The sequence below is a fragment of the Clupea harengus genome, chromosome 2, assembly GCF_900700415.2.
Source record: "Clupea harengus chromosome 2, Ch_v2.0.2, whole genome shotgun sequence".
NCBI lineage: Eukaryota > Metazoa > Chordata > Actinopteri > Clupeiformes > Clupeidae > Clupea > Clupea harengus.
In genome coordinates this window covers 13185879-13200203 of record NC_045153.1, presented here as the reverse complement: position 1 = coordinate 13200203, position 14325 = coordinate 13185879, and the positions used below count along the sequence as shown (strand labels likewise).

The 14325-nt window shown below is 44.6% G+C and overlaps 3 protein-coding genes and 1 long non-coding RNA gene across 4 annotated transcripts; all 4 read right to left on the bottom strand.

Moving 5' to 3' along the window:
* Positions 1–409: 409 nt before the first annotated feature.
* LOC122128643 lies at positions 410–5688 on the bottom strand. Its single transcript, XR_006151530.1, has 2 exons — positions 5533–5688; positions 410–442 (listed from the first exon to the last, which is right to left on the bottom strand). It is a non-coding gene; the product is annotated as an uncharacterized LOC122128643 (long non-coding RNA).
* Positions 1170–3235, bottom strand: LOC105913236 (3 beta-hydroxysteroid dehydrogenase/Delta 5-->4-isomerase-like). Its single transcript, XM_031578716.1, has 3 exons — positions 3085–3235; positions 2438–2602; positions 1170–1978 (listed from the first exon to the last, which is right to left on the bottom strand). Exons 1-3 carry the CDS (start codon positions 3233–3235, stop codon positions 1170–1172), a joined length of 1125 nt encoding a protein of 374 aa, XP_031434576.1.
* A 145-nt stretch (positions 5689–5833) lies between the features above and the next one.
* On the bottom strand, positions 5834–7953 carry LOC105913280 (3 beta-hydroxysteroid dehydrogenase/Delta 5-->4-isomerase-like). Its single transcript, XM_012842326.2, has 3 exons — positions 7803–7953; positions 7164–7328; positions 5834–6704 (listed from the first exon to the last, which is right to left on the bottom strand). Exons 1-3 carry the CDS (start codon positions 7951–7953, stop codon positions 5896–5898), a joined length of 1125 nt encoding a protein of 374 aa, XP_012697780.2. The 3' UTR covers positions 5834–5895.
* Positions 7954–9878: 1925 nt separating this feature from the next.
* LOC105913281 (3 beta-hydroxysteroid dehydrogenase/Delta 5-->4-isomerase-like) lies at positions 9879–13103 on the bottom strand. Its single transcript, XM_012842327.3, has 3 exons — positions 12666–13103; positions 11663–11827; positions 9879–11379 (listed from the first exon to the last, which is right to left on the bottom strand). Exons 1-3 carry the CDS (start codon positions 12814–12816, stop codon positions 10571–10573), a joined length of 1125 nt encoding a protein of 374 aa, XP_012697781.2. The 5' UTR covers positions 12817–13103; the 3' UTR covers positions 9879–10570.
* Between the last annotated feature and the right edge of the window lie 1222 nt (positions 13104–14325).

Sequence of the window (14325 nt, the reverse complement as noted above, 5' to 3'; positions counted from 1 at the left end):
TTGGGCAGCATTTTTTAAGGTTGCCTGATTCCTTTGGAAGGGGTGGTTGAGAAGGAGTACTTGCTTGAGGTGAAGTAGATCCTATTGGATTGCTGTTTAAACAAGTTAGCTGTTTTTTTTAGTACTGTTTAAGATCTTATTTATGTGTGTTTGTTTTTGAATGTATGTTTGGTGTTGGAGAGATTTCTCCAGTCAAATAAATACAAATATATATTTTTGTAAATGGTAAATGGTATCGTTCTTTTCCAAAAGGATCTATTTCACATTTCTGTTGGTAAAGTGGAAAGTCATACAATTTGTTTAAAGACAAATGTAGACCAAAATATTGCCACACCGTTTAATATTGTTCACAAACAGAATAGAATCACATTCAAACTTTTTCTCAAATGAATGTCAATTGCTGTAGATGTAAATTGGGTAACACTTTATTTGGATTGTCCACCTACAGAGACTTGTACAGACAGATTGAACACATTTATTGCAAACTATTTCTGTGGTATCGTTCTTTTCCAAAAGGATCTATTTCACATTTCTGTACGTAAAGTGGAAAGTCATACAATTTGATTAAAGACAAATGTAGACCAAAAGCATGCAGTGTTGCAAAATATGTGGCAACACATCCTTTTTAAAAAAAACAAATATTAAATTCTTCAAAACAAAAGTCAAATGATCAGGACCACAGCATTTAATATTGTTCGCATACAGAATAGAATCACATTCAAACTTTTTCTCAAATGAATGTCAATTGCTGTAGATGTAAATTGGGTAACACTTTATTTGGATTGTCCACCTACAGAGACTTGTACAGATAGTTTGTTAAAATTCAAGTTCAGTCTTTCTAATTGTTCACTGAACATCAACTTCACCAAACCCAATCCCTGCCCCTAACCCAAACCATGAATTGACGTTAAGAGATGTTAAGAGTTTCAAGAGATACATTCACAGGAAGTAAGAGATAACATTTCTGTATTATACCTGAAATATCCTGGTACTTTTTCTAAAAGGTCATGGTTTGTTTTTACTTTGGTGCTTTCAAACCAATGAATGAATGATTTCAGTAAAATGTTTTAGTTTTTTTAGTAAAATGTTTGACACAGTGTAGCCCACTTCTTTCAGTGCGGTCTATCCAAATGATTACACATTTAAACACACTTTTTAAACATTTCAAATCATTTGGCTTTCATTTGTGCTCTCTCCTTGGCCAGCATTAAGGCCAGCCAATCAGTGGTGATCTTGCGAGCCTCCTCCCAGCCGTATCGCGGCGTGTATCCCAAATCCCTCTTGGCCTTCTGGTAGGAGAACGAGAATGGTGTGTTCAGCATCGTCAGAAGATGCCTGTTTAAGGGCGGGGCGAATCGCACAAAAGGGCGGAGAATCATCTGCAACATCTCCATGAGGAAGCAAAAGAGGTAGAGAACGGGGAAGGGCAAGGTGGGCCATTCCCGGATGTCGAAGCCCAGCGGTGCCAGCACGACGTGATTGAAGTCGGAGTAGCTGACCGGCGGCGTGTCGTCGGCCACGTAGTAGAAGTTCCCGCCGACCAGCGCTCTCCTCCGGGGATCCCGCAGGGCCCGGGCGGCCTGGAGGTGAGCGAAGGCCACGTTCCCCACGAACACGGGGTTGACGAGCGCCTTGCGGGGTGACATCCGCCGCAGCACGTCGCCGTTGCGGATCCCGTCACGCATCTGGCCCAGAGTGAAGCGGCAGCCGGCGCCAAAGATGTACATGGGCCGCAGGGTGCAGGTGGCCAGGCGGCCCCCGTTTCGGAGCGCCTCCCCCTGGGCCCGACGGCACAGCTCCTCGGCCTCCTTCTTGGTCCTACTGTACGGACTCTTCAGGCTGGTGGAGTAAGGGGTCTCCTCGTTGCCGTTGACAATGGGGTCTCCATGGGGATTGGGGCCGGCCACCTCTATGCTGCTGGTGTAGATGATGGAGCACACGTTCTCCTGGATGCATGTTTCCAGAAGCATCTGGGTCCCTGAGAGACAAAGGAATAACCAAGACGCTCTCTGCAGGATTTTAAAACAGCAGTACAGAGTTTTGTTATAGATGCTACAGCAACTTCCCTGAAAGTTAACATCTACATTTAGGGATTTGGCAGACGCTTTTCATATATTTAATTGTGTATTTCGTGGTTGCCCTAGATGGATTTAATGCTCTTTTTTATTAAAGGCATTCTGGGAAAATGTTTGACCTATTATTTATTGCTCAATACTAACTACTTACTAACCGAGAGTGAGGTCATGCTGGGATATTTACCGGCATGACCGAACGTCAGGAGGGCAATCGGAATTCCGAATCGCCCGCTGTGGCCCCTGAGCGGGCGATACGCGGGAGGCTAACCACGCATTAGCCAATCAGAACGCTTGTACTATTCTTGTTATATAATAATTCCCCATATCTCCTGTGATAATAACGGCCACTTGCTCTTCTGTACCTTTTACATTGACTCCATGGAGTTCACTTTCATCCACTCTTCCCGTGACGTCGATGAGGGAGGCAGTGTGGAAGATGATGGATGCTCCCTGACAGGCTCTTCTGAGGAGATCAGCATTCCTGATGTCCCCTTCAAACACGCTCAAAGTCGTCTCACCCCTTTTGTCTGAAAGCATTGGAAGACACACGCCATCTGAGATCTATCCGGTCTCTTCTTAGAAGCATCGAGAGAGATTAGGGATGTGAAAGACGGTTCTAAATTAATCCTCTACTTCAGAGAACTGAAAGGAGAGGTCATGGCTCGCCTCTACATGAGGGTGGAGAGAGACACTGCTATTGTAGTAGTTTTTGCAGTGATGTAAGTGGCATAGGATTATAGGGTGCGTACACATTGAAAACGAAATTGTGAAAAGTATGAAAATGTGTTGGAACATCAGTTTTAATACAAGATATTGAGTCCTATCTCTCTGGCATCTGGAACCCCTTCCCAAACCTCCATACACTCAGTTACAACACTAATGCTTGACCACACACGCACACACACACACACACACACACACACACACACACACACACACGCACGTACTTAGAAAGTCTGAACATATCGAACACATACACTTGAAATCTAAGGTATAAGATGTAGTTTACCCTCCAGGTCCCGTACGAGTTCCGGTTGGACGGTCTTGTCCAGCAGGCGGATCTCAGCCAGCTTCTCCTCCTCCAGGAGCAACTGGACCAGATTCTTCCCCAGGAACCCGCACGCCCCCGTCACCACACACACGTCTCCCGACAACGACATGGCCGTCCACCTCTCGTTCTGCCCTATGAAAACAGACTCTATCCCAGTCCAGTCTGTGTTGATAGAATGTAAAAGAGCACGCCAAACTTGAAGAACGGACAGGAAGACGTAGTCAGGATTTCTGGAGTTTATTTCAGCGTGGAGACCCTCTATAAGTGTGTTGCTTGGAGAATGGCCTGACTGTATGAATGTGTTGGCATTTATACCATTCAGTCAGGTAGACAACAGGGGGGGAGGAGGTGAGACCACACCCTATAGCTGATGGCAGAAAGGGGAGAGAGTGGGGTGGGGTGGGGGGGGTGGGGGTGGGGGGTGTTAGTCAACTGAACAGGAGTGTACAAGAGTACTTCCCAATCAAGGCACAAGACCTGAACAAAATAAAAGGGATAAGGGTGGAACAAACAAAGACAAAATAACAAAATACATAGAAGGACAGGAACTCGGTAACTAATGAAAGTAAAATAAATCTGTGATGTGGAGTTTTGTCTTGGGTGTGATGGCATATGTGTGGAGGGCTGCAGACAGCAAGGCCTGGGCCCACAATAACCATTTGGATGCTAATGAACGCAGCACCATTGGCCATGCAAATGGTTATGCAAATGGTTGTCCACTGTAGAAGCGCATTTTTCCTGTCCTGATTATTTCCAAGCCTGTTCCTCACTTTATCTGACAAGGCTCTAGATAACATAGATGGAAGACACATACTAAGCACAACACAAGCATCAAAATCTGTTAATCTATATGCCCTTGATTGATGATGTGAACATTGATGACGACATTCAGCGATCACCATGCGCCTTTTGGACTTGGACCGTGTCTCCCTGAATAGGACATTTTTTTCTTTCGTTTTTCTGCATACATATTAAGTTTGTGTTCGTCTACTTTGCTCATGCGTTTGTGTGTATTGTGTTACTTAAGCTTATGTTTAATGTTGTCAAACGGTACTATACACTAATGTAAAAGGACTGTAAGGCAGAATTCACTCTGAAAATCTCCAGGTTCTGGATTAATCATTCACATGGCCAGGGGGACTAAAGGTAGTGGTCTCACCACAGCTTCTCAACCTGGACTGTTTGTTTACACAGCAACCATCATGCATTGTTGCTATTAGGCACCCCAGAGCCAGGTCAGAGTTGAACTAATTGCCACATGCTGCATTCCTGTAGAATCAGCCTTACCCCCCATTGTCACAGAGAGAACCTCAATAGGTTTGGGATTTCCAAGTAATGCAAATGTATATGAATGTAACATATTCATGTTTGATCTTGAATTGATCCTTGTGATGTGGGCAGTAGTCTGATCATGGTTTCCTTGCAATCTGAAGAACCTGCTATAGCTGTGTAATTTGGTTTGCACATTGTAACCTCTGCCTGGACATACCCAGATGACCAGGGTTGGTGGGGGGAGAATGTTATTTTATGGGCATCAAGGAAAGTTGGTGGATTTAAGGGATTGGCTTTGAGCAATGGGTTTTGAGGTACATAACCACTTTAGTGTGTTGGGGCTGGTGTCTTTTGTCTACTCTTTGCTCTTGGCTCCCCTCACTTCCCTCTTTTTCTTCTGCTCTTTCTGATTGTCTCTCCTTCACTATTTCTCTCACCCATTCATTTCAGGTTTGGTTATTAATTTGGGTTTTATATTACATTCTGTTTGACTGACCCTTGTAACATTTAAACTTACCGTTTATTGTATTAATAAACTGTTTATTCTTTAACCATTAATATAACTCATCATGTGCCATGCCATTACATTAAGTAAGATCTCACAATTGGCGTATATACTGTTTGGTAATATTGTAGGTCATTTAATATGTAATGGAGTCAGATGAATTGGATAATCCTCAATACTTATCACTCTAATGCTTTTTACTATTCCTGTAAGGTTCAGACTTGTATAAATCTACCAGTCTGGTGTTTTCCGTCGTTGGTAACATTTTGGCTGTCCTTCCAAGACTAACATAAAGCCCACACATCAATTGAACACATTTATTGCAAACTATTTCTGTGGTATCGTTCTTTTCCAAAAGGATCTATTTCACATTTCTGTACGTAAAGTGGAAAGTCATACAATTTGATTAAAGACAAATGTAGACCAAAAGCATGCAGTGTTGCAAAATTTGTGGCAACACATCCTTTTTAAAAAAACAAATATTAAATTCTTCAAAACAAGTCAAATGATCAGGACCACAGCATTTAATATTGTTCGCATACAGAATAGAATCACATTCAAACTTTTTCTCAAATGAATGTCAATTGCTGTAGATGTAAATTGGGTAACACTTTATTTGGATTGTCCACCTAGAGAGACTTTTACAGATGGTTTGTTGAAATTCAAGTTCAGTCTTTCTAATTGTTCACTGAACATCAACTTCACCAAACCCAATCCCTGAACCTAACCCTAACCATGAATTGACGTTAATAGAGTTTCAAGAGATACATTCACAGGAAGTAAGAGATAACATTTCTCTAGTTCTACCTGAAATATCCTGGTACTTTTTTAAAAGGTCATGGTTTGTTTTGGTGCTTTCAAACCAATGAATGAATGATTTCAGTAAAATGTTTGACACAGTGTTTTGATGGAAGAGCTAACTCTAACCACTTCTTTCAGTGCGGTCTATCCAAAAGATTACACATTTAAACACACTTTTTTGACATTTAAAATCATTTGGCTTTCATATGTGCTCTCTCCTTGGCCAGCATTAAGGCCAGCCAATCAGTGGTGATCTTGCGAGCCTCCTCCCAGCCGTATCGCGGTGTGTATCCCAAATCCCTCTTGGCCTTCTGGTAGGAGAACGAGAATGGTGTGTTCAGCATCGTCAGGAGCTGCCTGTTTAAGGGCGGGGTGAATCGCACGAAAGGGCGGAGCATCATCTGCAGCATCTCCATGAGGAAGCAGAGGAGGTAGAGGACGGGGAAGGGCAAGGTGGGCCGTTCCTGGATGTCGAAGCCCAGCGGTGCCAGCACGACGTGGTTGAAGTCAGAGTAGCTGACCGGCGGCGTGTCGTCCGCCACGTAGTAGAAGTTCCCGCCGACCAGCGCTCTCCTCCGGGGATCCCGCAGGGCCCGGGCGGCCTGGAGGTGAGCGAAGGCCACGTTCCCCACGAACACGGGGTTGACGAGCGCCTCGCGGGGTGACATCCGCCGCAGCACGTCGCCGTTGCGGATCCCGTCACGCATCTGGCCCAGAGTGAAGCGGCAGCCGGCGCCAAAGATGTACATGGGCCGCAGGGTGCAGGTGGCCAGGCGGCCTCCGTTTCGGAGCGCCTCCCCCTGGGCCCGACGGCACAGCTCCTCGGCCTCCTTCTTGGTCCTACTGTACGGACTCTTCAGGCTGGTGGAGTAAGGGGTCTCCTCGTTGCCGTTGACAATGGGGTCTCCATGGGGATTGGGGCCGGCCACCTCTATGCTGCTGGTGTAGATGATGGAGCACACGTTCTCCTGGATGCATGTTTCCAGAAGCATCTGGGTCCCTGAGAGACAAAGGAATAACCAAGACGCTCTCTGCAGGATTTTAAAACAGCAGTACAGAGTTTTGTTATAGATGCTACAGCAACTTCCCTGAAAGTTAACATCTACATTTAGGGATTTGGCAGACGCTTTTCATATATTTAATTGTGTATTTCGTGGTTGCCCTAGATGGATTTAATGCTCTTTTTTATTAAAGGCATTCTGGGAAAATGTTTGACCTATTATTTATTGCTCAATACTAACTACTTACTAACCGAGAGTGAGGTCATGCTGGGATATTTACCGGCATGACCGAACGTCAGGAGGGCAATCGGAATTCCGAATCGCCCGCTGTGGCCCCTGAGCGGGCGATACGCGGGAGGCTAACCACGCATTAGCCAATCAGAACGCTTGTACTATTCTTGTTATATAATAATTCCCCATATCTCCTGTGATAATAACGGCCACTTGCTCTTCTGTACCTTTTACATTGACTCCATGGAGTTCACTTTCATCTACTCTTCCTGTGACGTCGATGAGGGAGGCAGTGTGGAAGATGATGGATGCTCCCTGACAGGCTCTTCTGAGGAGATCAGCATTCCTGATGTCCCCTTCAAACACGCTCAAAGTCGTCTCACCCCTTTTGTCTGAAAGCATTGGAAGACACACGCCATCTGAGATCTATCCGGTCTCTTCTTAGAAGCGTCAAGAGAGAGATTAGGGATGTGAAAGACGGTTCTAAATGAATCCTCTACTTCAGAGAACTGAAAGGAGAGGTCATGGCTCGCCTCTACATGAGGGTGGAGAGAGACACTGCTATTGTAGTAGTTTTTGCAGTGATGTAAGTGGCATAGGATTATAGGGTGCGTACACATTGAAAACGAAATTGTGAAAAGTATGAAAATGTGTTGGAACATCAGTTTTAATACAAGATATTGAGTCCTATCTCTCTGGCATCTGGAACCCCTTCCCAAACCTCCATACACTCAGTTACAACACTAATGCTTGACCACACACGCACACACACACACACACACACACACACACACACGCACGTACTTAGAAAGTCTGAACATATCGAACACATACACTTGAAATCTAAGGTATAAGATGTAGTTTACCCTCCAGGTCCCGTACGAGTTCCGGTTGGACGGTCTTGTCCAGCAGGCGGATCTCAGCCAGCTTCTCCTCCTCCAGGAGCAACTGGACCAGATTCTTCCCCAGGAACCCGCACGCCCCCGTCACCACACACACGTCTCCCAACAACGACATGGCCGTCCGCCTCTTGTTCTGCCCTATGAAAAAAGAATCTATCCCAGTCCAGTCTGTGTTGATAGAATGTAAAAGAGCACGCCAAACTTGAAGAACGGACCGGAAGACGTAGTCAGGATTTCTGGAGTTTATTTCAGCGTGGAGACCCTCTATAAGTGTGTTGCTTGGAGAATGGCCTGACTGTATGAATGTGTTGGCATTTATACCATTCAGTCAGGTAGACAACAGGGGGGGAGGAGGTGAGACCACACCCTATAGGTGATGGCAGAGTGGGGTGGGGTGGGGGGGGGGGGGGGTGTTAGTCAACAGAACAGGAGTGTACAAGAGTACTTCCCAGTCAAGGCACAAGACCTGAACAAAATAAAAGGGATAAGGGTGGAACAAACAAAGACAAAATAACAAAATACATAGAAGGACAGGAACTCGGTAACTAATGAAAGTAAAATAAATCTGTGCTGTGGAGTTTTGTCTTGGGTGTGATGGCATATGTGTGGAGGGCTGCAGACAGCAAGGCCTGGGCCCACAATAACCATTTGGATGCTAATGAACGTAGCACCATTGGCCATGCAAATGGTTATGCAAATGGTTGTCCACTGTAGAAGCGCATTTTTCCTGTCCTGATTATTTCCAAGCCTGTTCCTCACTTTATCTGACAAGGCTCTAGATAACATAGATGGAAGACACATACTAAGCACAACACAAGCATCAAAATCTGTTAATCTATATGCCCTTGATTGATGATGTGAACATTGATGACGACATTCAGCGATCACCATCCGCCTTTTGGACTTGGACCGCGTCTCCCTGAATAGGAATTTTTTTTCTTTCGTTTTTCTGCATACATATTAAGTTTGTGTTCGTCTACTTTGCTCATGCGTTTGTGTGTATTGTGTTACTTAAGCTTATGTTTAATGTTGTCAAACGGTACTATACACTAATGTAAAAGGACTGTAAGGCAGAATTCACTCTGAAAATCTCCAGGTTCTGGATTAATCATTCACATGGCCAGCTTCTCAACCTGGACTGTTTGTTTACACAGCAACCATCATGCATTGTTGCTATTAGGCACCCCAGAGCCAGGTCAGAGTTGAACTAATTGCCACATGCTGCATTCCTGTAGAATCAGCCTTACCCCCCATTGTCACAGAGAGAACCTCAATAGGTTTGGGATTTCCAAGTAATGCAAATGTATATGAATGTAACATATTCATGTTTGATCTTGAATTGATCCTTGTGATGTGGGCAGTAGTCTGATCATGGTTTCCTTGCAATCTGAAGAACCTGCTATAGCTGTGTAATTTGGTTTGCACATTGTAACCTCTGCCTGGACATACCCAGATGACCAGGGTTGGTGGGGGGAGAATGTTATTTTATGGGCATCAAGGAAAGTTGGTGGATTTAAGGGATTGGCTTTGAGCAATGGGTTTTGAGGTACATAACCACTTTAGTGTGTTGGGGCTGGTGTCTTTTGTCTACTCTTTGCTCTTGGCTCCCCTCACTTCCCTCTTTTTCTTCTGCTCTTTCTGATTGTCTCTCCTTCACTATTTCTCTCACCCATTCATTTCAGGTTTGGTTATTAATTTGGGTTTTATATTACATTCTGTTTGACTGACCCTTGTAACATTTAAACTTACCGTTTATTGTATTAATAAACTGTTTATTCTTTAACCATTAATATAACTCATCATGTGCCATGCCATTACATTAAGTAAGATCTCACAATTGGCGTATATACTGTTTGGTAATATTGTAGGTCATTTAATATGTAATGGAGTCAGATGAATTGGATAATCCTCAATACTTATCACTCTAATGCTTTTTACTATCCCTGTAAGGTTCAGACTTGTATAAATCTACCAGTCTGGTGTTTTCCGTCGTTGGTAACATTTTGGCTGTCCTTCCAAGACTAACATAAAGCCCACACATCAATTGAACACATTTATTGCAAACTATTTCTGTGGTATCGTTCTTTTCCAAAAGGATCTATTTCACATTTCTGTACGTAAAGTGGAAAGTCATACAATTTGATTAAAGTCAAATGTAGACCAAAAGCATGCAGTGTTGCAAAATATGTGGCAACACATCCTTTTTAAAAAAACAAATATTAAATTCTTCAAAACAAAAGTCAAATGATCAGGACCACAGCATTTAATATTGTTCGCATACAGAATAGAATCACATTCAAACTTTTTCTCAAATGAATGTCAATTGCTGTAGATGTAAATTGGGTAACACTTTATTTGGATTGTCCACCTAGAGAGACTTTTACAGATGGTTTGTTGAAATTCAAGTTCAGTCTTTCTAATTGTTCACTGAACATCAACTTCACCAAACCCAATCCCTGAACCTAACCCTAACCATGAATTGACGTTAATAGAGTTTCAAGAGATACATTCACAGGAAGTAAGAGATAACATTTCTGTAGTTCTACCTGAAATATCCTGGTACTTTTTCTAAAAGGTCATGGTTTGTTTTGGTGCTTTCAAACCAATGAATGAATGATTTCAGTAAAATGTTTGACACAGTGTTTTGATGGAAGAGCCAACTCTAACCACTTCTTTCAGTGCGGTCTATCCAAAAGATTACACATTTAAACACACTTTTTTGACATTTAAAATCATTTGGCTTTCATATGTGCTCTCTCCTTGGCCAGCATTAAGGCCAGCCAATCAGTGGTGATCTTGCGAGCCTCCTCCCAGCCGTATCGCGGTGTGTATCCCAAATCCCTCTTGGCCTTCTGGTAGGAGAACGAGAATGGTGTGTTCAGCATCGTCAGGAGCTGCCTGTTTAAGGGCGGGGTGAATCGCACGAAAGGGCGGAGCATCATCTGCAGCATCTCCATGAGGAAGCAGAGGAGGTAGAGGACGGGGAAGGGCAAGGTGGGCCGTTCCTGGATGTCGAAGCCCAGCGGTGCCAGCACGACGTGGTTGAAGTCAGAGTAGCTGACCGGCGGCGTGTCGTCCGCCACGTAGTAGAAGTTCCCGCCGACCAGCGCTCTCCTCCGGGGATCCCGCAGGGCCCGGGCGGCCTGGAGGTGAGCGAAGGCCACGTTCCCCACGAACACGGGGTTGACGAGCGCCTTGCGGGGTGACATCCGCCGCAGCACGTCGCCGTTGTGGATCCCGTCACGCATGTGGCCCAGAGTGAAGCGGCAGCCGGCGCCAAAGATGTACATTGGCCGCAGGGTGCAGGTGGCCAGGCGGCCCCCGTTTCGGAGCGCCTCCCCCTGGGCCCGACAGCACAGCTCCTCGGCCTCCTTCTTGGTCCTGCTGTAGGGGAACTTCAGGCAGGCGGAGTAAGGGGTCTCCTCGTCACCGTTGAAAATGGGGTCTCCATGGGGATTGGGGCCGGCCACCTCTATGCTGCTGGTGTAGATGATGGAGCACACGTTCTCCTGGATGCATGTTTCCAGAAGCATCTGGGTCCCTGAGAGACAAAGGAATAACCAAGACGCTCTCTGCAGGATTTTAAAGCAGCAGCACAGAGTTTTGTTATAGAAGTTACAGCAACTACCCTGAAAGTTAGCATTTACATTTAGTGATTTGGCAGACGCTTTTCATATATGCCGGTAATTTTGTATTCAGTGATTGTCCTGGACGGATTTCATGCTCCTTTTAGTAAAGGCATTCTGGGAAGGTTTTTGTTCTATATATTGCTCAATACTTCCCCATATCACCTTTGACAATAACGGCCACTTGCTCTTCTGTACCTTTAACATTGACTCCATGGAGTTCACTTTCATCCACTCTTCCTGTGACGTCGATGAGGGAGGCAGTGTGGAAGATGATGGATGCTCCCTGACAGGCTCTTCTGAGGAGATCAGCATTCCTGATGTCCCCTTCAAAGAAGCTCAAAGTCGTCTCACCCCTTTTGTCTGAAAGCATTTAAAGACGCAACCACCACAACCGGTTAATCAACCAGTTAATCAATCCAATCTCAATAATCCGGTGCAGGTTCAGTAAATGATGATTTTTACAAATGAATAAAGCAGCTTGTAAGTAGATGACATACAGTAGTTACTGTAAATCAGCTTCACATTCCAACAACCAAGTTTGCGTAACGTGAAACGTGTTTGCTACATGTGATAACTTCACAGAAAAAGCAGATTCTTGTGTTCTGTCTTACCCAATTCATTTTGCTAGAAAATAATTACTCCCTTCAGCTGCAGATAAAAAAATAAATAAAATAAAAACGATTCATACAATGTACAACTCTGAAGCAGCAAGGCTTCTGTTGTGCAACAGGCTGAATGAATGGCCTTCATCCTCAAGGACCAAGTTAGGGAACTAGCAGAGAGGTGGGGTCTGTGCCAACCTCTTTTTTGAAGCGTCAAGAGAGATTAGGGATGTGAAAGACGGGTTCTGAATGAATCCTCTACTTCAGAGAACTGAAAGGAGAGGTCATGGCTCGCCTCTACATGAGGGTGGAGAGGGCCACTGCTATTCTGATTGGAATGTAGGGTGCGTGCACATTTAAAAAGGAAATTGTGAAACGTATGATAATGCGTCTGGAACCCTTTCCCACACCTCCACTTACAAACAGTAATGCTTGACCACACACACTGACACACACACACACACACACACACACACACACACACACACACACACACACACACACACACACACACACACACAGATGTACTTGGAAAGTCTGAACATATCTTATATACACGTGCACCGACTTGAAATCTCAGGTATAAGATATATTACCCTCCAGGTCCCGTACGAGCTCCGGTTGGACGGTCTTGTCCAGCAGGCGGATCTCAGCCAGCTTCTCCTCCTCCAGGAGCAACTGGACCAGATTCTTCCCCAGGAACCCGCACGCCCCCGTCACCACACACACGTCTCCCGACAACGACATGGCCGTCCGCCTCTCGTCCTCCCTCTCCTCCCTCTACACTGCAGGTGTCCTAGTCGACCCTCTGAAGACAGACTCTATCCCAGTCCAGTCTGAACACAGTCTGTGTCCTACTAAGACAGTTTCCTTGTCTGCTCTGAAAGAAGAATCTCCTTGAGTGTCCTTGAATAGGTTGAATGCAATCCAGTAGTGCAGCCTGAAGCAGTTCTTTGGGTACGAGGAAGTGCTCCAGAGCATGGGAATCTCAGTCAGGACTGGCAGGCAGGCAGTCAGGCAGGCAGGCAGACTGTTGGGTATTTATGCACAGGAGTCTGCCAAGGACAGCCCCAATGCCACTGGGCAGGAACTACTGATGCCTGGACACACCGTATGCCTGGGCGTATTCACACAAAGCCAACCAATGAGTGGTTTGACTCAACACAGGCGACGGAGAATCTATCCCTTTAACTGTTAGGCAGGATACACCGTAAGAAAGAGTACATCTATAAACTTAACACACAGATACCTGAAGATGATTGGAGAACACTTAAAGCTCAGTGTAAATGTCTATGAATGTGATAACAGGGCAACAGTCTGATTTTGGTGTCATTGCAATCTGAGCTTACCTGCACAGTTGTAATAATAATAATAATAATAATAACAATAATAATACATCACATTTATATAGCACTTTTCAAAGGCGATTCAATTGTTGTTAAATAGATAGTTGTGTACATAGACTGTAGTCATCATTTCCATCAGGGCACCAGGAACATATCCATAATATATGCATATTCAGTCATATTAGAGTACCTGTTCAGTGGACTTGTTGGGGCCTGATGAGAAGATGAATTTGGCCACCAATAGGGATGAATTGATGATGAGAAGATGAATTTGACTACCAATAGGGATGAATTTGCCTACCAATAGGGATGAATTTGACCAATAGGGACGTGTTAAACCTCTAAGAGCTGTAAGCTCTAGCCTTGAGTTGGTGTCCGATGATGACTAGTGTGATGTGTGTGAACCCTCATAGAAAGCAGTCACACTTATGTTTGAACAGCTAATCTGGAGAACAGTGAGTGATTATTCCTCACCAGCAAGAAAAGCAAAAGAGAGAGAGAGAGAGAGAGAGAGAGAAAAGAAACTTTGACTTTTAAAATCCTTTATTAAAAACACCATTTGAAAATCATTGAAAAAACACAGAAAGAAAAACAACCCAGTTCATTTCACCAGTTAAAAACAAGCTTCCCAAGGCCATTAACGGTAACTATCCCCTCCCTTATACACACAATTTCTCCATGTGTGTGAGTGTGTGTGAGTGTGTGTGTGTGTGTGTGTGTGTGTGTGTGACTATCCCCTCCCTTATACACACCATTTCTCCCTGCACTGAGCCCCAATCTCTGTGTGCTGGTAGAACCTGTACTCACCCACTATTCTCCTTTCCACCAGAGATTTAAACATGGATATCATGTCTGTTTTCCTTGCCTTCCTTTGCTTCGTGGGATTTAAGGATGGCCAACTTGGCCTACC

Coding starts and splice junctions, on each gene's coding strand:
- LOC105913236 (XM_031578716.1), bottom strand. CDS start 3,235: ATGTCGTTGTCGGGAGACGTGTGTGTGGTGACGGGGGCGTGCGGGTTC. Junction 2,603..3,084: donor ACTCGTACGGGACCTGGAGG/GTAAACTACATC, acceptor CAATGCTTTCAG/ACAAAAGGGGTGAGACGACT. Junction 1,979..2,437: donor CCATGGAGTCAATGTAAAAG/GTACAGAAGAGC, acceptor TTTGTCTCTCAG/GGACCCAGATGCTTCTGGAA.
- LOC105913280 (XM_012842326.2), bottom strand. CDS start 7,953: ATGTCGTTGTTGGGAGACGTGTGTGTGGTGACGGGGGCGTGCGGGTTC. Junction 7,329..7,802: donor ACTCGTACGGGACCTGGAGG/GTAAACTACATC, acceptor CAATGCTTTCAG/ACAAAAGGGGTGAGACGACT. Junction 6,705..7,163: donor CCATGGAGTCAATGTAAAAG/GTACAGAAGAGC, acceptor TTTGTCTCTCAG/GGACCCAGATGCTTCTGGAA.
- LOC105913281 (XM_012842327.3), bottom strand. CDS start 12,816: ATGTCGTTGTCGGGAGACGTGTGTGTGGTGACGGGGGCGTGCGGGTTC. Junction 11,828..12,665: donor GCTCGTACGGGACCTGGAGG/GTAATATATCTT, acceptor AAATGCTTTCAG/ACAAAAGGGGTGAGACGACT. Junction 11,380..11,662: donor CCATGGAGTCAATGTTAAAG/GTACAGAAGAGC, acceptor TTTGTCTCTCAG/GGACCCAGATGCTTCTGGAA.